Genomic DNA, 27,526 nt, shown 5'->3' with positions numbered 1-27,526 from the left:
GGAGTAATTCTAATGTAGAACAAATAACCCTATTTTGCTAGTAACCTTCGTTCTATATAATAATACTTGAATCACAACAGCATTTCAATAACATGACAGCAAAAGTAGCATGTGCACTTAACTGTTGTTAGTCTGCAGACAGTTCATACACTATATCTCATCTGAAATTTACAAACAGGTCTCTACTTTTGTTACAGTCTGTTCACCTGCTCGCTTCCCCCAGTCTTCCTGATCAGTGACTGTCTGACATCAAATCAAGTGTGCTCAGAACTTTCTTCATGCCAAGCAGGATCCCTAACTTGCCTTTTGCAAACCAGCATGAGCTTTCATTCAGAAGTCTAGGATCGATTACACTTTGAAACTAAACTGGTTTCTTTTCTGTTGTTTTCAGCAAACTAAATTGTTCTCTTTATGTCACCACCTGAACATACTCCTGGCTTTCTGGATTTCTTTCTCTTTTCTTTTCTTTTTTAATAAATTGATAGAATATATTTAGTTCTTCCTACCCTTCTAAACAAAAGTTTTCTGCAAGTTTTATAATCCCTATCTCTTCAAGAGAGGCTTGCTGGACTTTTATCATAATAATGCCAAGGAGAACTACAATGCATATCCCATATATCAATGTACTTTTTTAAAAAAAAAATATTTCTATGAATTTAAGCAACAAATTCACCTGAACAAATGTCACCTGGTAGGTAGAGGATTTGAACTCTCTCATTGATGAGCTTTCTGCTCTCTTCCATCAAAACTACTTGTAAACGCCATTTGAAAACTATCCCATGAAATGGCACCAAGGAGAAGTAAGTGTGGCAGAAAATAGGAAACGAAAACTACAATTTATTTTGCAATGACAAGGTCCCTGACCCTGCATACAAATGATATCTTTGGTCATCATATCACTAACTCTTTTTGTTTTGAAAAGCTTGTGCTCCTCTCCAGGTGACTAGGTGAGCAATTGCTGGACGTATTGGGTCTGCAATACGTTTGCAGACCCAAAAGTGTTCTATGTTTATGTGTCAACATCAGGAGAAGGCAACGTTTAGATGCTCCTGTTCTACAACTCCTGTGATTCTTTGTTAATATAGAGTATTGAGAAAATAACATAAATGTATAGGTTCCTAGTCCATTTGTGCATATAACCATATTTATTAGAGGTGTGCACTTTTTTATTCAGGTCTCATAAGTCGTATCAAATCTGTTAAATTCATACTTATGAGGTGATGTCTGACACATGGGCATGGCCTGTGACAAAAACTTAAGAAGTGAACTTACCCAATACTTTTTCGTTTGCATTTTGTAAATCTTGGAAGCCTCCCAAAGTCAGTTTTATTTTCAGTGCAAGGAAGCAAAACTAAGCCAAAAAGACTGCCATTCTGCTTTAAATTAATGGCCTCTCATCATTAGAAGAGCAAATGGAGGGAGCAGTGTTTGCTGAGTAAAAGACTGAAATGTAGTTTGGGAAGGCAAGGAGCCCTATGCCAGAGAATTCAAAAGGCCATGCCCTAAACAACATTTCCCAGAATTGTGCTCATATCAAAGCCCCAATCAGGATAGGGGAGATCTATTTCCCTCCAAAACAGTGACCATCCAGAGTTCAAATAAATTGTTGAATCTGCAAAGAGAAGGACTGATTGATCCATTTAATAAGTCAATCTCTGTGCTGGGTTGGGAAGAAATCCCTAAATGGAAAATCCTTGGGGTTTCCCTCCAACTCAATAGGGGAAGCATATTAATTAGTTTATAGACTGGATAGCCATCTGTCAGGAGACTTTTGATGGTGCCCTTATGCCTGGAAGAAGGGAGATGGACTAGATAGCCCTTGGGAGTCCCCTCCAACTCTAGGATTCTATGAAAATGTAGGATTGGTTAATATTGGTTTCTATTTGTTAATATAAGAGACATTCAATGAAATAGCTGTCACGACTTTAAAAAAAGGTTTTTGTCAAACTGTTTAAAAAAATTCATTAAAATCAGTAGATGTATGAATATTTCTGAAAGTTTGGGAAAATAATCCGCTGTTATCCCCTGTCATTGTATAGAACATTCAAGGAGATGGCTCATGTAGTTTTCTTTTTGAAAATGTTGTTTATACAAAATTTGAAAATTCTCAAAAACCCAAGGATAAGTGAAATGTTCTGAAACTTTATGGGCGAACAGTGATAAATCTGTTCTGCCATTGTTGTAAGTTTTACCCCAATAGCTGTAAAAATGAGGGAGAAAGGAAACCCGAAAGTTTCCCCAATTACTATAACAAAAAAGTTTTAAAAATCATTATTCTTGTGATAATAATGAAATTTTCATTAACTATACTTTAGAAACACTTTAGAAATGAAATGCCAGTGCCCCCTTTTGAAACTTTTTAAAGTCAATCACACATGTTGAGACCTGTGAAGCTGATGAGGATGGGGATGATGATTTTCCGGTTGAGCCTGGTGTTTCTTTATGGAAAAGCAAACACGTTTTTCAAAACTCTAGGAATATTTTTGGTAGATCTCTTGTCGGGGATACGGACAGCATTTCTCATAAGAATCAGCCAGGGATTGACTCTGAAAGGAATGTGGAAGTGACAGGAGGGTTACAGATAACCCAGCCTTTACAGATCAGAAGAAAAACAGAGAAACTCGGTGTTCCTAGAGATAAAGATGAAAGATAAACCAAGGGTCTCAGGTATGAGAAAGGGTGGTGTATTCTTAAGGAATTGCAGTCAATGTTCAGTGGGGGAATCAACATTGGATTTTCAAGTGTCAAGTTGCCTGTCTTGTGAACTCTGAGTTAGGAGTTCTGTTTTTGGGTCTGTACCTTGTTTTCCTGTTTAAGTTCCATGCCTCCTGTTTAGATTACAAATTTTGTTGCAAGTTTCAAGCTTTTGGAATTATAGTCAACTTCAAGTATCAGGCCTTTGGATTACATTCATGCTATCAAGCTTTTGGATATAATTCTAGTTTAAGTGCAACAAACCTTGGATTACAATTTCTTGATCTTAAGTGATTTCTGGAATTCCTGTTCAGAGTTGGTCACCGCTTTTTGTTAAGCTTCTGGAAAACTAGCTCATGTATTTTAAAACTGTTTTTATATTAGATACTCTTTTCTTAATAAACTTACTATTCTTATTCATCTCTGTGGTGTTTAGGTGAAAAGCGGATCAAGTAGGCGGCTGGGCTGCAACAGCAAAGGGGCAACTCAGTCACATAACACTTTAAGCAAAATGCTAAAATGATGTGAGTAGAATCACTGAGCATTCAGGAAAAGGGAAGGTGCAAACATACCTGCTTTATTAAGTTGAAGACACAGCAGGCATGTGTCTCCTCTCAACCTGGGAATGTGGTGGGCAGCTGTACCCAAGTGGAGAGGAGAAACGTGGCTGCTGAGAGCTCTCCTGTGTTCTCAGAAGTTGCATGTTTCCTCCACTCAGCCAGGGGACATGGCAGGCTGCCTGCATCCCCAGGTTGGGAGGAAGACTCTATTCCCCCCACCAACTGCCCCAGCCTTCCCCCCATGCCAACTGCACCCTCCCCACGCCAACTGCTCCCACTCCTTTTCATCTCAACCTGGCCCAGCTCACCTGCCCCAGCCCACAATGCAGCCCCCACCAAAAAGGTTTGCCCATGCTTGTTCTATAACAAATAAACATCAGAAGAGTAATGATTGGCAATACTAAGGACTCTATATCTGGAAGCCTAAGACTATCGAGAAGTAATGTGATGCTAATCAACTTTATATGAATAATATTTAATTATTAATCTGCTTATAAATCAAGTGCAACTTGCCTGTATTCAAAGGAAATATGCTAACTATAGAGAGGACATTAAATGCACATTTATTTGTAATCCATATCAACACATGTTCATAATATATTAGAAGAAAACATCCAGATGTATTCTGACAGATCATCCACTAATTTCAAGGGACTATGCTTCAGTTGTCAGAACCTAGGAACACCTTCAATAAAAGAAAAGCTCTTCATTTCCCAACTTGAGGAATAAGCAAACATGAGGCCTCCACATCCTGGAAGACCCAGACACTATCCAGTGGTGAACAATGCATGAAACCTCCGTGGTCCTCCTGGAAAGTAGAGACTATTTACACTCCTGTGTATACAAAGCATATCAGGCACACTGCATACATCAACCTCTTGGTTTTGAGAAAACTATTTTAAGCTGTACTTAAGAACAGGTTTATGATCTTCTAGTTTAGCAGAAGAGACTCCCATTCAGCTCCAGTCATACATGATAGTGTGACTTAAACTTTTTTTCCAATACAGAGAGTATCACACATCCCAGAAATCCATCTCTCCTCTGTCCAATGATCATTGAGATGCATGCAGACAATTGAGACTCAACTGCCAACCAAGTAATTCATTTCCTGTAAATCCATATACTAATTACAACATCCAAACATATGTATGCCATTTAGATCTGAAAATACAGATGGGCCACAGAGTAGATTCAGATCACCATTTACGAAAAAGCAAAGTACTACTTGCATGGGCACTGCAAACATATGTTAAGCCAGTGGTTTAAACCACCCAGTAAGGAAAATTTCACCCTCCATCAGACACAGAAACATGAATTGAGAATGGCATTAAATTATTTCTATTAAAAACATCAGAAATATGTTGCAGCATTGTTCACTTACTGTTTGGTCACTTCAGGCATTTTTGGTTGTTCCTTTTTTTCCCCTTCAGCTGGTTCGATGGGTGTAAGTAGCACTGCAGCACAAGATACGATTGATTGGTGGGAATCTTCCCGGCAAACTGCAAAACAAGAGTTTGGTTATCACCAGAGATGCACTAAGGAAGTTTTCTTTCTAAACATGCTATTTTTATAATTTGCATGTCAAATATCTACCAAGAGTATCACAAGGTCATCACAACACTGAAAGGCAGGAAAATGTGAAGAAATAACCAAAGGCCTTTCAATGACTGAGTATAAAAGAAACAAGTAGGGCAATGTTGGGTCACTTCCCAAATTTGCTTATAAGATTTACATCCTTACAATAAACCGTATGTAAGGACATTCAAATCCTTGATTCTCAATTAGCTGCAGGAAATGGTACATTTTCTTCCTGCTGTGAGGAAGTCTTCAAACACTATGCAGTTTTTGAACACACACACACATATACTTCATTTGTACAAAATATGTCTTAAACTGCAAAGATTTGCATTAAGGGAGAATTCTTCTCACAACACTTAAAGAAACATTTTCAACCACTTTTGAATATTTTCTAATATTTCCTTATCATTTCCATAGTTGATGTATTTGTCCTACTTTGATAAATTCCTGTTTACTTGGAATAACTCCCATATATAATACAATAGAAAGAAAAAGAAAAGGAGGAAAAAGAAACTAAATGTCTTAGGAGAACTAAAACCATTCATGCCACGTTTTTGGCTAACAATGGTACAATCTATGTGCATCTTCAATCAAGAAAGAAAAGTGTCATTCTGGATAAGGTGAGGGTGCTGAGAACAAAACTAGAAATGTTAAAATTAAAAACAGAAAGGCCATATGCACTGACACAGCTTCTTATTTCTCTATGTTGACCACTCTCCTGCTGAGCCTGGTTGCCATTCACAGTCTGAGAGATTTTGTGAGGGTAAGGAGAGAAAAGAAGAGAGGTCCAGGCAGATCCTCTGAAGAATATCTCAAGGAAATCTGATCCTTAATATGGATCTTGGCTCATCCAGACTCATTCTCAAAATCCACTTTTATCTCACTGGATTCAAAGCTTTACAGCCATGTACCTTTACAGTCTTTTCAAAACATAATGGCATTTGATTAAAAATAATTTTGGCAATTGATTAACAAAAAATATTGATTTACCACTTTGTGCCCACGTTAATTCAAACATCTAAATACTGGGAAGTTGCAGATGTAAAGGACATATCCATTTTTGGAATATTTCTTTTTATTAATATTTTTCCAAAGGGTATGGTAGGAATACGGGGAGGGGTAGGAGTGTTAAATTAGTTTTAGTAAATTAATAAATCCTAACATATGTAATAAATTATCAAGAGAGAGGAGAGTGATATGGAGGGCAAGGGAAAATATTATATAACATTTTACTGTATTACATCCAGTTTTTAATCTCTATTACTCTATCATCTGTTGCTTAAACTACTAACCCCCCCCCCCCAAAAAAAGGAAAGAAAGTTGTTGTATCTTCTATATAAAAGAGGGGTTTTATTGACCATTATTTTTAAACCTAAAAGTCTTGTCTTCTTTAATCATCTTCTTACATTTGAACTTATTTCAGATTTCTTTTTCCTTTTCTTCTTTATTGTTCCTGCAAACTTGTTCCTTTTTAAAAACTCTTGTTTAGTTGTCTTTATTAACAAACTAATCTTAGAAAATTATTAGTCAAATTTGTTTATTAGTAAGTTAGTGTTATACGTACAAGATTTAATATATATCATTGTTACTCATTTCACCCTCCCCATTTTTTTTCACTGCACAACCTTTCTATTAACTAATATCTCTTGTATGAGGGGTTTGCCTATATACTAATTAAAAATATATAAAACAATAATCATGTTTTAAATCACCAAATTTTAAAATCTCATTTTATTGATCTCTTGTTCAGCCAAATTTCTTTCTTTCTTTTCTCTTCCAATCAATCCCAGAGTTTTTAGTTTTGACTACCCACGATCATTTGGAATTCTCCTTTGCCCCTCGACCCCAGAAATAACGAGACAGACAACAATGATATGGATTCAAATTGGGCAACTTTTATTGAATGTTACCTATTTAAGTTCAACTGAACTAAACTATGTGTCTAGGAACTTGGTGGCTAGCCGAGGCAGCGTCCTCGGCTATTTAGTGTGTAATATCTGTGTGCCCTGGATCCCCAACCAGGCAACCTGAAGGTAAAAGTCTGGAGAAGCCTGTCTCATATTATTGTAATCGGCTTCTCCAATTTCTGTGCCAAGTGATGTCCCCTCACCCATTTGGTGACTTCTAGGTGAGTGATTGTTGTGCACTGCCCCCCACCCTTAAGGGGTGCCTTGCGTATACCTCCATGTCTGTGTTTTCCTGATCTATTTATGCTAACCTAGTTAAACCGAACCACCCCATCTAGCCCCTAATGACAGTATAGGGTAGGCGAAAAAAAACCCCAGAACATGAGAGGCAAAAAATTCCTACCTGGCTCCAACGGGCAACCAAATATACTGTCAATAGGCGGGAGTGGCGGGTAGAAAGTCTTAACAAGACTGAAGGAAGGAGGCTGGCTCACGTGATCAGCCAGCCCCCTCCCTTCTTCTAGGAGGTTCGAAGGAACCTCCATTCTCTGCCTTCTGGGGGGAGGGGCAAATCGCTCTCCCAACCAACTGCGTTGGCTGGGAGAGTCCCTTCTTTAATATCCGTTTTTACAAAGTCCTGTGCTAACCATTCAATAATATAATCTCACCCATTTTTCTTTAAAGTCATTGTGGTTTCTTCCTTAGGTTTTTGTTTCCTTTTTTGCATTCAGCATTTACTTCAAAGGACTGAACCACCTGTGCCTCCCCATATATTCCAACTCTTTTTGTAGAGATTTGATTTGGCGTCTTCTGGCCCCAGATTTCTTTGATAGTATCTCCCAACTTAATTTGATGTTTCTCTTGTTCCAGCTGTATGTTTTTGTTGCTTGATTCTGTGTGGAGTCCATTCTGTAATGGTTCCCTCTGGATTCCTTCTTTGTGGTTCTTTATTGGTTTCTCTTCAATTCCTTCTTCTATTTTTTCCTTCTTATTTACCACCTCCTGCTCATATTGCTTTTCCAATTTCAATTGTCTTTCTTTGGAGGCCATAAATTCTGCATGTTTAGCTAATATATTATTGTGTCATTTTCCTTTCTTCATTTTAGGATGTTTAAATTGAAATTTGGATTTACTATGTAAACACTTTTGTCCACTAAATGTTGTATGTTGACAAAGTTTTCTAATAAATGTCTTTATGAACAAGCTCCTATATTCAGCAATGCTTCAGGAAGATGTTTTATAAATAAATCACATGTTTGACTGCTTTTCATTCAAGGTCACACTGAAAAATCTTCCTCCTTTCCTTTCTCTTTTTTCTTCCAGCAAACTACAAATCATTATTACATTGGGATTATATCTGTTTCTTAACCAGAACTGCACTTTATCTTCTGTTTGAAAAATTAAACATCTTGTTTCTCATCCCCTTTCTTCCTTTCTGTTTTTCTGAGTGAAGCAAATTATAAGCTGACTCACTACTTTTTAATAATTAATTAATTTCAACTCTCTTTTATTTATCTGTTTATCTGTATCTGTAGACCTCGCTTTTGGAACTCCCTGCCTAGGGGGATCAGGCAAGCCTCCACCCTAGCTGCTTTTAAGAAAGACCTATAAACCTGGCTCTTCCGATGTGCCTTCAGAGAATGACCACTCAACCCATCTGGTTGTTTTAGCCTATAGCTGCCCTTAGAATAAAGCACCTCCCCTGCCCCCTAAAATGGCTAAATCGCTCTGCCCTCCCTGTCGGGCCCCTCTCTTACAAATGCACTTTCATTCCTATCTCATCCAGGGTTTAAACTTTTAAACACTTTACCTCATACTTTTAGACCGCCCTCTCTGTTTGATTTTATTATGCTGCTTTATATTGTTGATTGTATTTTTTATTTCATATTTTGTTATGTGTTTATTATGTTGTATTATTTTGGGCCTGGCCTCATGTTAGCCTCCCCGAGTCCCCTTTGGGGAGATGGTGGCGGGTTATAAATAAAGAGTTATTATTATTATTATTATTATTATTATTATTAATATTATTATTATTATCTGTTAGATAGTCCTGTTTGTATGCAATAGGATAACAGTGGAAATCATTTATCATCAAATAATTGTCAGTAAATAAAAGTTCATTATTTCGTTGTTTAATATCCTCCTCCTTCTTTAGATATTCTTTGATTCCAAGGGGTCTTGAGAGAAGGTAATAAGGTTGGGAAAGTTGGTTGGGGGTGGACAGTATAGCTAAAAACAGCTGCACTTCTCTCCTTCTTTCTTTCCCCTATAGAGCAGCAATCTTCTGGGAGACTCCCACAAGATCATGGGTTCCCCCATCAACACCGCCATTGTGAAGTTTACAGGGGCCTACACTTCTCCTTTGCTTATTTATGTGTAGCCAACTGAACTCCTGCCCTTATTTTGAGCTCGTTGGGGGTACTAATCATTGTTCATGAGTACAGACAGAGCTGTTCATCATTTAGTCTGCTGCCATTCCTAAACCAGAAGTTAAAAGGACACGTCCTTAAGAGTCAAATGTGCTGGAAGGTTGCAGTAGTTCTCATAGTTCAGGTTTGTTTTTAAAAATACAAACATTTTCATTATCCCACATTATTTACTTGTATGGCTCCAACTTTCTCACTACTTTGTAGTTCAATGGTTGTCTGGATGGCAGAGTGGTGGAACTCAGTTAAGGATGTATTTGTCCTTGAACAGCTAAATAGAACCAATACAACTGCAACTACCATGTGATGATGATATCATTCAATATCATAAGTACTCCAAAACAAAACAATATACTTACTGAGTTTTGTTAATTACATAATTCTGTGAGACAGAATTATGTAAGAAATATTTTTTAAGACTGGCTTCATACAGTTTCTATGCAGCTCCATACAGTTTCCATACATCAAGAAAGTTACCATTGAAGAGGCTAATATAAATATCTATAAATCTTCACTGCCAGAAAGCTGTTGGGAAGGAGATGATGGACTCAATCCAATTTTAATATAATAAAAGCCATTGCAGCCTACACTAATTGTCTATCCTGCTGGGATAATTGAATCACTGCTTACTTATCATGTACGTAACTGGAACTTTTGCCTAGTGGGTCACTGCCCCAGGTTGAAAGCAGCATCCAAAGAGGATTGCTATTTCTTAAACATTAACTCCCTCGTCATAAACAAGTGACTTTCACCTTCATATGCTATCACCTTCCTTCAACACTAAGAACCTCATCACACTGATGGTTAGCTCAGTCTCAGCAATGCTGTCGGCAAGGCGCCAGCACAAAGTCTGCCAGAGCCCATCAAATGATGCAAGGCTACTTTCAGTGAGGATCCATTGGGCTCTGTAATGGTAGCACACATTTCTCCAATTTTTCTGGTTTATCTTACAAATTTTGAACTGGAGTTGTAAATGTTTTCATACCAGAAGACAGCCCTTAAAGAAGAGATGGTGAACCATTGGAGTTCCTATCTCAATGAGGAAAAAAAATACAACAGCAAATCAACGCAATCAAAATAACACTAAGAAACACAATACATTCAAGTTCCAAAATGAGTAGTTCAAAGCAAAATACCAGATAAAGCTATTTAGTTTATTAAGTCTCTCCAGAGGACAATACATGCTGCAGTTATTATGTAAGAATATTCAATGAACAGGAATTACTTTTCATAAAATGGCGTTTTCTTTTCTTTTTCTTATGCTTACATGGCTATTTTTTCATAAGAACTAATGTCCACAGTCAACATTTCTTCTAGGACAAAGTTAGTACATAAATCTCCTGAAATTGCAGGCAATATTCAATCTGGCTGGTAAACAAAGAAATCTGGTCATACCATGATTCATTATGGGTAGAAATAAAAGCCTCAACACCAGAGAAAGATCAATGTTTTATTTAGTGATGCCATATATTTCTTTAAATGAAGCAGAATGAAAAGAGGTAATAGGAATCTAAATCTGAAAACAGAATATGCCCCAGATGTGTGGGGCTTCCTTTCCATATAATACTGAGGCTTGATCAAGCTGTTTGCATTTATACAACCTCTACTAAGAGGTGTCTGTATATCTTAAGATAAATTACTGGGATCGTGTAAAGAGGAGGCTAACAAAGAAGTCACACTTTTTCATTTGGGCAGGAGTTAATCAGAACTCTCTTTGGTCAACATAACTGAGTAAACAGACATTGAAAAGTCAGATAAACATATCTTCAATTGATGGTGTTATGTGCCAGCTAGTCAATGCTGACCTATGACAACCCTACCCTAGATTTTTCAAACACAATCTATCAATTTGAGATTTACCATTTCTTTCAATGGGATTGAAAGGATGTAACTTGCCCAAGAGTACCCAATGGATTTGCATGGTTGTGTAATCTCTCAAAATTCTAGTCTAGCACTCTAAGCACCCCACTCTACAACAAACAACAAACAATTGTTATTGTTTGTTATTATTCTGGTTTGTTGTTGCTGTTATTGTGTCTTCATGTCACTTCTGCCAACCCTATCATGGAGTTTTCTTGTGAGACTTTGTTCAAGGGGGTTGCCCTTTCCTTCCTTTGAGACTGAGAGGCTTACCTGAGGTTGGTTTCCCTGGCTGAACAGGGATCCAAATCCTGTTCCTTCAGTGTCAATTCCAACACTGAAAGCACTACACCATGCAGGCTCTAATATTGTCCAGTAAGTCTGCTAACTATCTATTATCTTCCATAAAATCTCTGAGTAGTATCTTCACTTTTCCACACTGTTTCAATAAAGCTTGCAAGATTCCAAAGCTCCTTTGCCAGAAGGCCTGATGGGACCCAAGGAGAAGATAGACTTATTCAGCCACAATCTATCATCTCTATCATCAGTTCAGAGAATAACATCAGCTTCCCATCTCTACTGTCTCTTTCTTTGCTTCCCTCTCCCTCTCTCTCCCCCCCTCCCCTCTCTCTCAGGGTGAGGAGAGAAAGAGAAAATTGGTGAACTACTCCCACATGGTAATGTCAGTAGAGTTGGTGTCACTTAGTACAGTAGTGCATTGTATCACCACTGTAAGGTCGTCCCATGATTTGAAGTGTCACAGTAACAGGATAATGACAGCTCTGACTGGAGTACATGTGCATTCCAAGGTTCAACCAGCAAATCGGCACCGGGGTTTAATCTTGTAGCATATTTAAGCTAGGCTTGTGTTAAATGCTTTGTGGTTATATCTAACTGCAGGTATGTTTCTATCAAAAAATAGTACATTTCTGCAGAAGCATTAAAAGAAAATATATAGATGGTCATTTTGATGTCATCCAATACAGTTCAAATCTCTCCTCCTTGCATGCACACAAACATACATGATGCCACTGCCCCACACTTTTTCAGACTTGCTTTCCCATCTTCTCCCAACAATCTATGGATCCAGAATGGTTTATCAACCACTTTTTGGAATCTAAGACAAAATCCCTATAGCCTTTTCAGAATTTTTAATCACAGTCAAAGTTTTATAACCTTCTCTGTCTTTATATTACTATCTCCCTAATCTAAATCAAATTATTTTATTATCAATGCATTTGCTGTATTTACTTATTGTTTGTCATTTGCAAAGATCTGCCACAATATTTACCATTTCCCCATTCATTCAATGTTTTTTTTATTCTTGTGGTATTGAATGAAATAACCCTTTGTAAATAGCTGTGGAACTAATCTGCCAAGACATGCTATTGAATTTACCAAAAATGTTTGGGTGGCAGGAAAGCATACCTATGAACAATAGCAAGACAAGATTCCTACTGGCATCCAGGAATAGTTCTGTGCTTACAAAACACAAGCAAAATTTATGAACAATCTAATTGCTTAATTTAAATTGAATCTCACTGAAATGAATTTAACTGTATTTTGGAGCGCATCATCACCCTCAGTATTACAACTTACTTGGGAACGTATTACTAATTAGTTCACTAAACTACTGCTTATAAAAACATGATTTACTTTACTCTCTTGTGTCCAATTACTATCTTGGCTGATTGGAATTTAATAATGTGTCTAAGGCAGATACTTGACATTAGTCCAAAGACTTTAACAAAAGAAAACAGAAAGGACTATTAAAGTTATTATGCAACAGAAAATGGACTCCTCTGACTATTTCTTTATTCTAGTTTTAGTGTTCAGAATTGTGCTTCTGAGGATAGAGTGTTTTGAAATATGGCGTGCAATTTTTTTCAAAATGTGAGAATTTTCACTGTATTCTGCTATTAAGTACTAATGTCCCATGCAGTATTATTTATTTATTTATTTACTTTATTTGTATACCACTCTTCTCAGCCCTTAGGTGACTCAGAGCGGTTAACAACAAACAGCAGCAAAAATTCAATGCTAACAACATATAAACCATATAAAAACAATTAAGGCAATAATACACTAAGCAATTAACATCAGTAAACATCAATCAACATCAATAAGTGACTCATTCACATCTCATAACTAAAATCACAATCCAAGTTCATCATCCGTTATTCCGATTTCCTATGATTCATTGTAATTCATTGCACTTCTTATCCAAACGCCTGTTCAAATAGCCAGGTTTTTACTTTCTTCTGAAATGCCATTAATGAGGGAGCCAATCTAATGTCTGTGGGGAGGGCGTTCCACAGCTGAGTGGACACCACTGAGAAGGCCCTGTCCCTCGTCCCCGCCAACCGTGCCTGAGTTGCTGGCGGGATCGAGAGCAGGGCCTCCACAGAAGATCTTAAAGTCCTAGTGGGTTCGTAGGCGGAGATGCGTTTGGATAAGTAACTTGGGCCAGAACCGTTTAGGGTTTTGTTCAAATGAGGGCAAAATTAAAATACAATAAAATATAAAAACAAACAGAATATACAGAGGGTTTTTTTTAACTTTAAGTATTTTTCTATCTTCTTTGGATTAAAAAAAATCCTCAGAACAGTATAGAGAGCTCAACATTACATCAATTTCTTGCCTCAGGTTTATAATCTAAAAGACATGATAACAGAAGGTATTGAGAGCAAGCTAAAAAAAAATCAAAAGCCATAGATCTTAACTATGATCAACCAGAATTATGATCAACTGATGAAAGAAGGAATTAAACACAGTTGGTTTCTTGGCTAAGGCGATGTGGGAGTCCTGTTTACAGCCCCTCCTTCCAGTAGAAAATTTAAAGGAGGGAGACTGATGGAGCTCTTTTCTCAGTAAAGTTAGTAAGAATTGCCTGTTTTTCTTCTCTCGCACAACTACAGCCTGTTGACAGCCTAGGTCACCTCTCACAACTACAGCATGATATATCTAATTTCTCAGCAGCTTTTCTTACTTTGGGTTATTATGTTTTATCTGGTACTATACTGAAGCATTGAGTGTTTGCTTTTTTATTTGCTTGGAATCCACCCTAAGTCGCCTCGGGGAGATGGGGTGGAATATAAATTAAGTTTTATTTATATTCTGGAACTGACTCCAAGAATGATCTCCAATGGTTTCCCTTAATCCTAGAGCTCTGGTTCTTAACCTGTGGGACGCAGACCACCAGTGGGCCGTGAAAACGAAAATCTGGTCCATAAGCCTCCTTCCTCTTCATTTTATTTTATTTATTTCCACTTTAACCTGCCACTCCTTCCCTGTTGCAGACGATGGCATATGGTCTGTATCAGAAACTAGAGCTGATGTGGTTTATACAATGCAATTTTCTGAATCAGCACCCCAAACCGAATCTAAAGTGGATAAAAAACCGAATCATAACACTTTTGGTACTAATGTTGGAGAGTGGTCCCTGGTCAAGTAGTCCCTGGTCAAGTAGTCCCTGGTCAAAAAAAAAAAGATTGGGAACTACTGTGCTAGAGAGAAGTTTCTATCCTGAATGACTATTCCATTCTATGAATGGAATAGAAACAATGCTTATCAAATTAATTTGCAGATGCCCCCATGTTTGTGGGGTATCAGGAAGGATAGCTAACACTTCACAGGAGTAAGATTCAAATGTCCTTAAGAGATTTTTTTTGTTGTGTCAGGAGCAACTTGAGAAACTGCAAGTCGCTTCACCAGACGCGACCTTAAGAGATTGTAGTGCTGGACCAAAACTAACAAAATTAAGATCAACAAGGATCAATATAATGAAGTACACTTGGGTGGGAAAACAAAAATGCACAAATATATATGGCAGGGTGTCAGACTAGATGGCCCTTGCAATCCCTGTGATTTATGATACTATGATCCTGGATGTGAAAAGAAGATATTTATATAGCCCTTTCAAGAATCAAACAAAGAAAAGCAATTCTTCAATTCCAAAGGGAAGCTACAGCCCTGGGACCACATTAATGCCAAGAAAAGTAAGAGTTATATGCTGTGGTTGTAGCAGGTAAAATGTTTCCAGATTGCTTCACAGAGTACTTCACAGTTTTAAGTACACAATCTCTAATCCCAGAGAAATCTTTTTTTCACTGTTAAGTTAACATGATTACAGAATTTTAAAAAGAGATGAGACTCATAGTGTAATGCAAATAACATCTGCACTGAAATGATTCAAAAGTATTAATGAAACTAGAATGCATTAACATTAAAATGCAACACATAAAATATGACAGGGTAGACATTTTAATACATTATTCTTAAAAGGACTTTTACTAATTGAATTTACAATGTAAATAACCACCAATGTGAGTGTTCTTTTTTGCCTCAGTTTTCACTTTACATCAATAGCTATAATATCACAACTAATTAAAATGATCATTGGTCCATTTAGTCTGAAAATATTAACACCAGGTGGCAACAGAATGCAAGACCTGATGTTGCCAGGTCTTAGGGCCTGGTGCTCTTTTTCAATCCTCAGGCTGTGAAGTCAGAATCTCAAGGAGAGAGCACTACATTGAAAAGTGTATGTGTGCTGACTTTTTGTTAGACTATGAAACTTTATATTTAAATGGCTTACCGATGATGCTGAATATAACATGCCGAATGTAACATGGATAAAGATGTTGAACAAAAATAGATAAATATAAAACATGAAAATATCTAGAAATAACAAAGGACCTGCACATAATCTCTCCCATGTCAAACACTTTTTTCTTTCTTTATTTTTCTTTTGGAAATCATAAAAATGCAGTTGTTAAATAAGATCACAGCCCATTACCAAAATTATATTTGGTGTAAACAAAGGGAGTTCATTAAAACTTATGATCCAAACACACCACTGCTTAATGATCCAATTTTGGGAATGACATCAATAGTAATTTACACTGACTAGACCTAAGACCCTTTGAGATGGCTTTTGACCATTATGGCTGTTTGTAATTTATTAATTACAATGTGAGTAAACAGGATGTGGCTCTGCTGTGTGCAATATTATTTATTTTTGCTATCTTTGTCAATACAAGTCTACAGGCATATGCATTTACTTATAGAATCATTGAATATATTGAATTTACATAATTGATAACTAATCATATTCCCAATAATTCAATGGGGCAACTCTGGTGAAAAACCAAAATTGGATTTTATCCCATATGGTGTGTCATTTGGTTCCACTCGACAATGTAACAGTTCCAGTTTACCTTTTGCTTCCACTGTCTACTCTCCAAGTGTCCCAATCTGGCAGAAATGCTCCCAATAAACCCTCTGCATTCTACTTTTTTGGCTGTTTTTAAAATGTCCCAATTACTCTAGCATCCTCCCACTTTCCCCTTTTCTCTCAGCTTACCTGAGTTGCTGCAAATGTATTTCAAGTACAAAAGCAATTCTCACTCACTTAACTCAGCCAGAGGAGATGGAGTCTTACCCATCCTAGGAGGCACAAGCAAAAACAAATGTTGCAGCCTCTCCTAGATTGTGTGTCTTTCCTCCTTGGTAATTTTTGTCAACTAGAAGAACGTATACCAAAAAAGGTAAATGCTAAAGACTGTTCAAACATGGAGCAAAAGTTGCCAGATGTACAAGCTGGGTTTAGAAAAGGCAGAGGAATGAGAGACCAAACTGCCAGTATCCACTGGATAATGGAGAAAGGCAGGGAGTTTCAGAAAAAACACCTATTTCTGTTTTATTGACTATTCTAAAGCCTTTAACTGTGTGGATCATAATAAACTGTGCCAAGTTCTTGGTGGTATGGGCATACCAAATCACCTTGTCTCTCTCCTGAGGAATCTGTATAAAGACCAAGTAGCAACAGTAAGAACTGACCACGGAACAACAGACTGGTTCAAGATTGGGAAAGGTGTACAGCAGGGTTGTATACTCTCACCCAACCTATTCAACTTGTATGCAGACCACATCACATGATGTGTGGGGCTTGACGAATGCAAGGCTGGGGTAAAAATTGCTGGAAGAAACATTAACAACCTCAGATATGCAGATGACACCACTCTGATGGCCGAAAGCGAGGAGGAGCTGAGGAGACTTCTAATCAAGGTGAAAGAAGAAAGCGCAAAAGCTGGGTTGCAGCTAAACATAAAAAAAACAAGATCATGGCAACAAGAATGATTATAACTGGGAAATAGAGGGAGAAAATGTGGAAGCAGTGAAAGACTTTGTATTTCTAGGTGCAAAGATTACTGCAATCGCAGACTGAGGTCAGGAAATCAGGAGACGCTTACTTCTTAGGAGGAGAGCAATGACCAATCTCGATAAAATAGTGAAGAGATATCACACTGGCAACGAAGATCCACATAGTTAAAGCAATGGTATTCCCCATAGTCACCCATGGATGTGAGAGCTGGACCATAGGGAAGGCTGAGCAAAGGAAGATAGATGCTTTTGAACTGTGGTGTTGGAGGAAAGTTCTGAGAGTGCCATGAACCATCAAAAGATCTTCAGGAAATAAAGCCCAACTGCTCATTGGTGGGAAGGATAGTAGAGGTCAAGTTGAAGTACTTTGGCCACATCATGAGAAGAAAGGAAAGCTTTGAGAAAACAATGATGCTGGGGAAAATGGAAGGAAAAAGGAAGAGGGACCAACGAAGGGCAAGATGGATGGATGGCATCCTTGAAGTGACTGGCTTGATCTTGAAGGAGCTGGGGGTGGTGACAGCTGACAGGGAGCTCTGGCGTGGGCTGGTCCATGAGGTCATGAAGAGTCGGAAATGACTGAACGAATGAACAACAACAAAGAAGATTGCATCTAGATGATGTGTGGCCAAATGTCCCACTTTTCCTCTATGAAGGGTTGAAAGGCATGCCACGCTTTTAATTTCCTTCTGTCTGACCTGTCTTATCCCAGATTTTTCCAGACTTCAAATAGTGTTCTTGACTGCAGAGAAGTTAAAAATAAAATAGATTTTTCAAAACTATCTCCTTGCTTATTGATTTGTTTCCCTCTAGCAATAACTTTTCCACAGCATTCTACATCTCAATTTAAACAGTATAATTTAGCATCAACCCGCACAGTCATCTCCTCTGCAGCATTGTAACCTCTGGATGATGTTAATTGGAAAGACTCCACATATACCCAAATCTCTTTGGGATAATGTCATCATCTGGGAAATACTAGGCAACATTTCAAAATGGCATTTCAAACATGAATAATTTATCTCGGTGAAAAAATATTGTGTGTGTGTGTATATATATATGTATGTATGTATGTATATATATATAGAGAGAGAGAGAGAGAGAGAGAGAGAGAGAGAGATCCCTTTTTTAGTTGTTCAACACAAAAGATTAAAGAGCATTTGATGCACACAGGGACATAAAATGAAGAATGTATCACCTTGTACTTGCATACTGTCATTTCCATGGTTTTGTGCCACTGGTATTAATGCAGGTTCTAAATAACACCATGCAAAACATCCAACTACTACAACATTTCTGCAAAGAACAGTGTATACTTTAAATGCTGCAGTATTAATTATGCACATAAATCAATATAAAGAACACACAGTTAATTTTTAATCAGTAATTAATTGTTTGCTTGTTTTTCTTACTAAAGCTCAAGGCTTAATTAAGCACCAGAGGAATACTTTTTCATACTTCCTGACAGCCAATGTTATAGATTAAAGTGTCCTGTGATTCTATATATATATATAGAGAGAGAGAGAGAGAGAGAGAGAGAGAGAGAGAGCGCAATTAGGCATATGTTTTGTTCGTTCAAGAGGTTGCTTACAAGTCCAAGCACAATAATGTAGCCTAAGTTTTAAAAATACAATATTATAAACGTTAGCTCAAACTAGCTACCTGGAATTTGTTAGACAACTGTTCTGAGAATTGTGTGGCCCTCTTTTTGAAATGCAGCTCCCATGATTGCTGTTCAACACAGCCAAAGTTGAGGAACACTGAAAGCTGTAGTCCAGCAGTATTGCTATATAGTTCCCATAACAAGGTGTCATCATTAGGGGTAGATCTACACAGGCCTTTTATCTCGGGGCAAATGTGAATTATTCCCAGGATGGTTTACACAGACACCACACTGCAGTCACTGTGGAAGAGAATCATAGAATATAATAGAGTTGGAAGAAACTACATGGGCCTTCAAGTCCAACCCTTGCCATGCAGGAAAGGCACAATTGAAGCAAGCCCATCAGATGGCCATCCAGCCTCTGTTTAAAAGCTTCCAAGGAAGGAGTTTTCATCACACTCCGAGGCAGAAATTTCCACTGCTGAACAGCTTTTATTGTCATGTTCTTCCTAATGTTCCGGTGGAATCTTCTTTCATGTAATTTGAACTCATTCCCATTTTTATACACAGCTATCATGTCTCCTCTCAACCTTCTCTTCTGCAGGCTAAACATACCCAGTTCTTTAAGATGCTCCTCATGGAGCATGGTTTCCAGAGCTTTGATCATTTCAGTTGCCCTCCTCTTGACACCTTAAAGCTTGTCAATATCTCTTTTAAACGGTGGTGCCCAGAATTTGACACTATTTCAAGTGAGGTCTAACCAAAGCCAACTAGAAATGCACCATGACTTCCCTCAGTGTAGAAACTAGACTACTTTTGATGGAACCCATAATCCCGTTGGCTTTTTTAGCTGTTGCATCCCACTACTGGCTCATGTTCAACTTGCTGTCCATGAAGACTCCAAGGGCTTTTTCACATGGACTGCTGTCAAGCCAGGCACCACCCATCCTGCATCTTTGTATTTCATTTTTTCTGCCTAAGTGGAATAGCTCACATTTGTCCTTGTTGAAATTAATTTTGTTAGTTTTGATCCAGCTCTCTAAACTGTTAAGGTCATTTTGAATTCTGATCCTGTCCTCTGGAGTATTAGCTATCCCTCCTAATTTGCAAACACAATAAGCATACACTCTAAACCTTCATTCAAATCATTAATAAAAATGTGGAACAGTACTGGGACCAAGACAGAACCCTGTGGCATTCCCCTAGTCACTTCTTTCCAGGATGAAGAGGAACCACTGGTGAGCACCCTTTGGGTTCGGTTGCTTGACCAATTATAGATCCACTTAATAGGAGCATTGCCTACCCCACATTTGACAGTTTGTTGGAAGGTCACGGGGACCTTGCTGAAGGTCTTACTGTAATCAAGATATGCTACATCCACGGCATTTCCTGCAACTACTAAGACTGTAATTCTATCAAAAAAGAGAGATAAGATTAGCCTGGCATGGCTTGTTTTCGAGAAACCCATAGTGACATTTAGTAATCACTGCATTCCTTTCTAAGAAAGTGAGTCCTCACAGCCCAGCAGCACCAAATCTGATTCAACACTATCGAACAGCCACTCTTTCTGTTTCCTCCCATTCTCCTTACCACTGCAGTCTTCGGGCAGACATGGTTTCTACCAGTTGCTTGTCCCCTGATGTAACTTTAGCTAGGCTACCAGAGCAAAGGCAGGCAGAGGAGATTGAGGAGTAATTGCTGCCTTTCTCTTTTATTGCCCAATTGCCCCCTTGTTGCTCTAGTACTCCAGCCAACATTACAGCAAAGGACATGCAACTTGCAGAAGCCATGTATGCCCAAAGATTACAGTGCTAAGGAGAAACAGAAAAACAGCACCTGGGGGAAGGGGAGTATTTTTAAGTGGTGAGAGCAAGCCAAAAGAATCTCTGAAGTATGCATGCACATTTTGCCTATCTCTGGTTTAATGGTATAACAACAACAACAACAACAACAACACTTTATTTATATTCCACCCTTCTCACCCCAAAGAGGACTCAGGGCGGATCACAGCACACATACACGGCAAACATTCAATGCTACTTTTGTATAGACAATACACAGACAGACAGAACAGAAAGGAGGTCTTGTTGACTCAGTGTCCAGCTGTTTTTTGTTTTGAGGGGATTTTTGGTGCCAAGGAAGGTGAGTCCAGCCACAGGGTGTGCTCTTGCTTCATTTTCTATGACAAAGAGCCGTCAGGACTTTTTCCTTCCTTTTTGGTCACCCAGCATTTTCTGATCTTCTTTCTTTATGGCATCATAAAACACCTCCCCCGCTTTTAGCAGTACCTAATTTCTCTAATTACAGCTAAAGCTGTATTCGAACTGTTTAGGTAAACAATGAGCAGGGCAGACAGTCGACCGACCGCTCACACCGATCCAGGGCTTCAAACTTGCAAATTTCAGTTGACAGATCTTCTAGTTGCTGATGATTTATCAGCTGTGCTAAACCTCCAGCTCTTAATGGTAGGGTGCATTTACACTGTAGAATGAATACAGTGTGATACAATTTTATCTGAATTGGCTCAAAAGTATGGATTCCCGAGATTTGTAATTTAATGAGGCACCAGCATTCTTTGGCAGAGAATGCTGAAGACCTTATAAAATTACAATCCCCATAGCATTGAGCCGTGGCAGTTAAGATGGTGGCTAACTGCATTAATGTTAGTATTAGATACAGCCTAATGTAATTGATCTAGTGTCCTTATGAACAAATTTATTCATTTTCTTTTACCTTCACTGCCCATAAAGAAAACTGGAATCCCCAAGAAACCATATCATAATCATCTTTGATCTACTCACTGAAATTGAGGGTTGCTAGCCATTATTTATTTTGAATATATTTGAGGACCACTGCTTGTTTAACCATTAATGAAAGAGAAAGAAGCTAATACTCTAGGAACTACAAGAACGGACCACATTTAAGTTAGTTTAATTGCCTTGGCATCTCTTGGGATTTTTATAACTGAGACCCCGACCCCCCCCCCCCCCAAAAAAAAAAAAAAAGAAAAAGGACTGGAGAATTAAGAGTATTCTTCCTAAGGGAAATGCCCGGTACAGGGAAGATGTTATTATTTCACCACAAGTCTGTCTAAACTCATCCACATTCCATGGTCAGAACAACATGTCTAAATATCAACATGATAATCCCCTTCCCCTACACAAAGCATACATAATCATAGATTTAGGAGATATTACAAGGGATATTTCTACTGCAGGAATTGAAGAAGGTTGTCATCTAAATGCTACAGGAGTGGAAAACAACCTTACTTCATCTCCTACATGACAGCTATTCAGTTATTTGGCCATGACTATCATAAATGTTCTAAGTCTTTCAAAAAAAAGTGACAAAATAAAATTAAATGCATATTCACACAGTGAGGTGTATCCATATACAGAATGGTTTAGTTGGAATGCACTTCTATAGTCTTCCAGTCTATTCCCATATTAATGTAGGAAATCAGTTAATGCACCATTCTATCTATCCATCTTACACAAACACACACACACACACTTTCGTGTATACAAACACATGCACAGACACATGTATTATCAATACAAAACATACACTACACTCAATGTTGCCCAATAGAAGAATTGGGGACAAAGGCCTTGGATCATGTCAGTCCATTTAACTCATCAATGTCTATGCTTACTGGCAGTTGCTCTACGCTTTGAGATAGATGTATTTCTCAGTACAGTTCAAAGTATTAAACTTGTGATCTTTGTTATTGTAAATATTGAGACTTCATTGCAGTAGAGACTTCATTGCAGATCTACCTGTTTAGGTCATTTACACCAAGTATTTGGTAGATGCTTGTGGAACGGATCTTCACTAAGCTAGAGTAACCTTTAAAAGACTAAGTTTACCAATAAATCAGGACCTTAAAGAGCAAAATAAATTGAGTTTCAGATTGTAGGGTAGAGAACAATATTAGCTTTGATAACTTTGCATCCTGTCAGCCTTGGGGACTTTTTTAAAAAATCATATCTAGCCAAATTTTCTGTGTGTTTCATGCACTGAACATTAAGTGACTAAATTATCATAAGTATCTGAATATTATTTGGAAAAGCACATGTTTCTATATTTGATAGCTGCTACATATTTTTTTTCTTACAAAGGTTATCTATGTCTGTGACTGAAAAATTATATATTTGCATATGGTAGGTTGAGATAATTTAGATACACATAGCCAGAAGCTTGAGAAGGAAAATCTCATGAGCTGGTACAATACATGGGTTATCTTACTTCTTCAAAGACAATTATACATGCATGTAAAATTACATGCATGCCAGACTTCACAACTGCATTAAGTAAATCAATTACTTGAGATAGGAAGCCATGAAATTTATACTGAACTGAGAGTGAATATCTTTAAATGTTGCCGCAGAATAGTTAGTCCAAGTGCAAAAGAAAGATTATTTTCTAAAAATTCCATGTGTACTTAAAGAACTGCTGCAGAAGAATTGGCCAAGTGACCTATATAGAGTTGTGGCAGTGACTGGGAAGACTGTATTTGAGCAGCATTCCCCTTGTCCTAAATGGCTGCCATTTGTCCTTATTGATGTCAGCACACAGTCAGAATTGATTACCTATCTAGCATCAAAACATCCACATATTCAGTACATGACCCCTGTTTATGAAGTCCAGATAATGGAAGAATGAAATAAAACCCATATAAAAGATCCCATGTTAGCAAAATGACAGAAACAATGGGCCCTTCCATAGGGCATTCATAGTGCTATCTGTTACATGTTGGAGGTAGCTGGTGACACAGGGTTATTTATTTCCCCACCATCACATTTTTTCCATTTTTGCTTTTTTTATGGTCTTTGCGATTAGATAACTTCATAGAATTTTGCCTGATGTAGACGCCACCTGCCATCTGCTACTGAATGTCTTCAGGCCAACAATTTAAGTTTGAAGGACTCATGTAAAATGACTTTTAATAAACTTGGTGGATGAATTGAAATTGTTCTTAATTCATTGTTTTATATTAATTTGTTTTTAACAATAAAATTTTATCCATGTTACAGCCATATTAAATTTGTAAGATGTCTTGACTTACAAGGGTTTTTTTGGTTTGTTTTTTTTTTGGAAGGAGGGAACCCATGGTTTTAGATTGAGAGGTAGATAGATAGAGAGATAAAGGCTGGGTTGATAGTCTCCTGTTATAGCACCTTTTGAAAGGTAGGTGGGTTTTACACTTGCTAGCTCAGTTTGTATGCACTGGGTTATATCCATAGGACAAAATCAGCATGTCAGCATGCACTTCCCACTATGCTATTACTCACAAAGTTGCAGTCCTCACTGGTTTAAGCACAATAGTATTTCTTGTTCCCCTCCACAGTTGTATAACCGACAGAATGGGTCCAAGTCAGGATGGCTAAAGAGTCAAAGAATTCTAGAATCCCTGTCCTATTATGATTCAGAGCACTCTGACTTGGCTTAGTGGCTTATACCAACACATGCATTTATGGAAACCTACGAGCTCTCCTTGCTGCCTCCAATCACCACAGCAGTCATGCCAAAAGACTACTAGATGATGAGACAGCAATAATAGCTGATTTGTCATATTCACGTCAAGCACTTTGTTGAATTGCCATAATCAGCTCTGGTATTCAGAGGATCTCTCCATGCAATGTCCATCATTGCCCTCCTGATTCCTGAATAATGCTCAGAGAAAAAATAAAGAGACATTCAGTTCAAGAAGCTACACACAATCCAGAATCTTGCTGGGCTTGAGATATATTTAACAGTAGGCAGCCAAACATCTATCAGTGTTTCACATTGTGTTTCCAGATCAGTTGGATGTACTCTTTCTGTCAGTGTAGGTTTGTCTCTTTCTTTTATTCTCTCTGAAATGCCAGATTACCTTATCTGCTTCCTGGCTGAGTTGACCTCCCTGTCTTTCCCAGCTTTCCTATCATAGAATCATAGAGTTGGAAGAGACCGCATGGGCCTTCCAGTCCAACACCCTGTCATGCAAAAAGAGCACAAACAGATGGATATCCAGCCTCTGTTTAAAACCCTCAAAGGAAGGAGATTTCACTTTCAACCCCAAGGTAGTAGTTAGTTTGGTATCAAAGTCTGTAATGTCCAGTAGTACAAAGTAGTACAATCCATATACTTTGACCACTTGCAATCAGGATTAATGTACTCCAAATACAAATTTGAAAAACAATTGCATAAAAGAACTATAATAACAATTGTTAAAACAAAGGATGGGGATGCTCTCTTCTCTTGCCATCACAAGGGTTATGAAACAAATTGTACAGCTGCCTACCATGAATACAGAATGAACTCTGAACATTTTTCATTACTTGTGCTAAGATTAATAAGAATGCAGGAGCATCCGCCAAGGATTAGAACCAATAGCCATCACAAGGGAAAACAAAAGTCTTAAACTGATACTTTTTCTCCTTACCAGATGAGTTGATGATGATTTTTATTTTGCATTTATGGGGTTGATGCTGTTTGTGAAAATTAGACAACCTGAGACAGATTACAATAGCTACTGCCATGTTGAAAAATCTTGACAGTGGATGAGTTCTTTGCATCTTTCTGATCAATAATTCTGCCCTTCTGTGCCTTGTGTGTGTGCTCTGATCTGTTGTGTTTTAAAGAGAGGAAAAATTCTTTTTCTCAACAGGATTCTTGTGTAAGTTGATGGGGGGGGGGGGGGGGAGTGGATTCACTTTAATGCAAGAGACAGAAAAACCATACTGCAGTTGCCATTTTTTCAGCAAGGTACTTTATCATGTTGCGATACCTTTTTCCATTTAGGGACCTGGCAAATATTTGTTACATCAAAAGTGGAAAGACTTCTCAGACCCAGCATTAGCAATAATAGCAAACCACTGGACTATGCAAGTATGAAAGTATATTTGTCAGTTGTCATGTGCCTTCAGGTCACTGCCAACTTGCAGGAACCTTAAGACAAATCTGTTACAGGCTTTCCTTAGCAGAATTCATTCAGATCCTATTTGACTTTTTCCCCTCTAATTTTCAGAGGACAAGATTTGCCCAACCTGACACTGTTCATATGCATTTTATTTTGCTATTAGTGAAATTCTAAGGTATCTGTTATCATTACTCAGATTACACATGTAGTCCTAGGTATGCTTGTAATGTTGGAAAATGCAAATTGGAAAACACACAAACAAAATAAGAGTTCTCTAGTAATCTCAGCCTCAAGTGGCCAAGGTGTAGAGAAGGATAGATCTTTCAAACTATTTTCTGTCACCATTTGATATTCCCCTATGGAAAAGTTTTTTTAAAAAAATCAATGGCAATCAAAGATCAGGGACAAAGGGAGCAAAACTGTCAAAATATGGTAGCTGAGGGTTGTGCATGTCTACTACAACCTCTTTCTCTCCTCATTTAATAAGCAACATGTCGTATATGCTATGCAAATAGTTCTCAATTTTCAAACCACATTCCAAACGGGTTGTTGTAGGTTTTTTGGGCTATATGGCCATGTTCTAGAAGCATTCTCTCCTGATGTTTTGCCTAGTCACAACCTCTGAGGACCTCACAACCTCTGAGGATGCCTGCCATAGATGCAGGTGAAATGTCAGAAGAGAATTTTCTAGAACATGGCCATATAGCCCAAAAAACCTACAACAACCTAGTGATTGCAGACATGAAAGCCTTCCACAATACACTTTCCAATTGCTTGAGCCCGGATCAGTTTCACTGAAAGTGTTTTGTAATAGTCGGTGGTCCATTTCGTATAATCCCCCAAAAGCTGAATGGGGAGGAGGGAACCAAAAAGCTGGGCAAAACAGATCAAGAGAGCCGGATTTATTGGCTACTGCAGAGGATGGAGTTAAGTCTGCATTATACCTGAGGTAGGGGTCTGCCATGGGGCTCCTGAAGAAGAAAAGTTCCAATGACTCCTCCACTAGAGAGGACACTGCTGGGAACCCACTTTCCTAGCAGAACTTGCATAAGATGGGCATTGAAAAGTCTCCGGGTTCCTCTCGGAGCATGATAGGAGTTGTTCTATCTTTTTGTTTTACAGCCAATAAAGGGTCCGATTGTGTCCATGCTCTGATTGGCTAAGAATGGACACAACCAGTGGCTACAGTTCCCAGAACCTTCTCTTGCAATCTGTCTTATTTTTAAAAAATGTTATGGTAAAATAATACTTTAAACATAATTCTCAAAAATTGGTAGATTAGTGAATTGTTCTGAAACTTGGCAGGCCTGCAGTTCTAAATGCAGTTTAAATCTGAGGTAGGTTTCATGTAAATAAGCCTTAAAATTGAGGATTGAGTCTTTAAAGATTCCCATTGTAGCCAATGGGCCAAATTTTTGCCAAATGAAAATGGCAACACTCCTCCCGATTCAAGTAACTTCCTGGTAAACAGAATGAGGGGTTAGCTGAAAATGGACTCAAAAACAGCATTCCTTTTGGCTGAATTGCACAAACCTAGTTTATGCTACACAGTACCACAGAAGATTTCAGCTCTAAGCTGCACTTTTAAAAATTAGGGTGAATATAATTCAGTGGGAGGAGAAGGAATGGCCTGAATACAGTAACATGTTTCTAAACAGTTCTGCAATGACAGCAACAAGAAGCAATGCCTCATTACACCAGATGTTGTAGTCCATTCTACTGAGAAATGGCCTGTGAAATAACAGGCAAGTAAGCACTTTAAATAGGAACCTGTGATAAGCATTAACCAACCAGTCATACCTTATGTTGTTGAATGAAATTAGACTGGA

At 38.0% G+C, this 27,526-nt stretch overlaps 1 protein-coding gene across 6 annotated transcripts in view; it reads right to left on the bottom strand.

Moving 5' to 3' along the window:
• Positions 1-27,526, bottom strand: part of CCSER1 (coiled-coil serine rich protein 1) — a 796,797-nt gene that overhangs the window by 559,222 nt on the left and 210,049 nt on the right. For all 6 annotated transcript variants that reach the window (XM_060779234.2, XM_060779236.2, XM_060779238.2 and 3 more), the window contains exon 5: positions 4,636-4,753. In XM_060779234.2, coding sequence (XP_060635217.2) covers positions 4,636-4,753 — 118 coding nt within the window. The remainder of the gene's footprint in view (positions 1-4,635; positions 4,754-27,526) is intronic.

This window comes from Anolis sagrei, chromosome 5, assembly GCF_037176765.1.
Source record: "Anolis sagrei isolate rAnoSag1 chromosome 5, rAnoSag1.mat, whole genome shotgun sequence".
Lineage (NCBI taxonomy): Eukaryota > Metazoa > Chordata > Lepidosauria > Squamata > Dactyloidae > Anolis > Anolis sagrei.
This window is presented reverse-complemented; position numbering and strand designations above follow the sequence as displayed.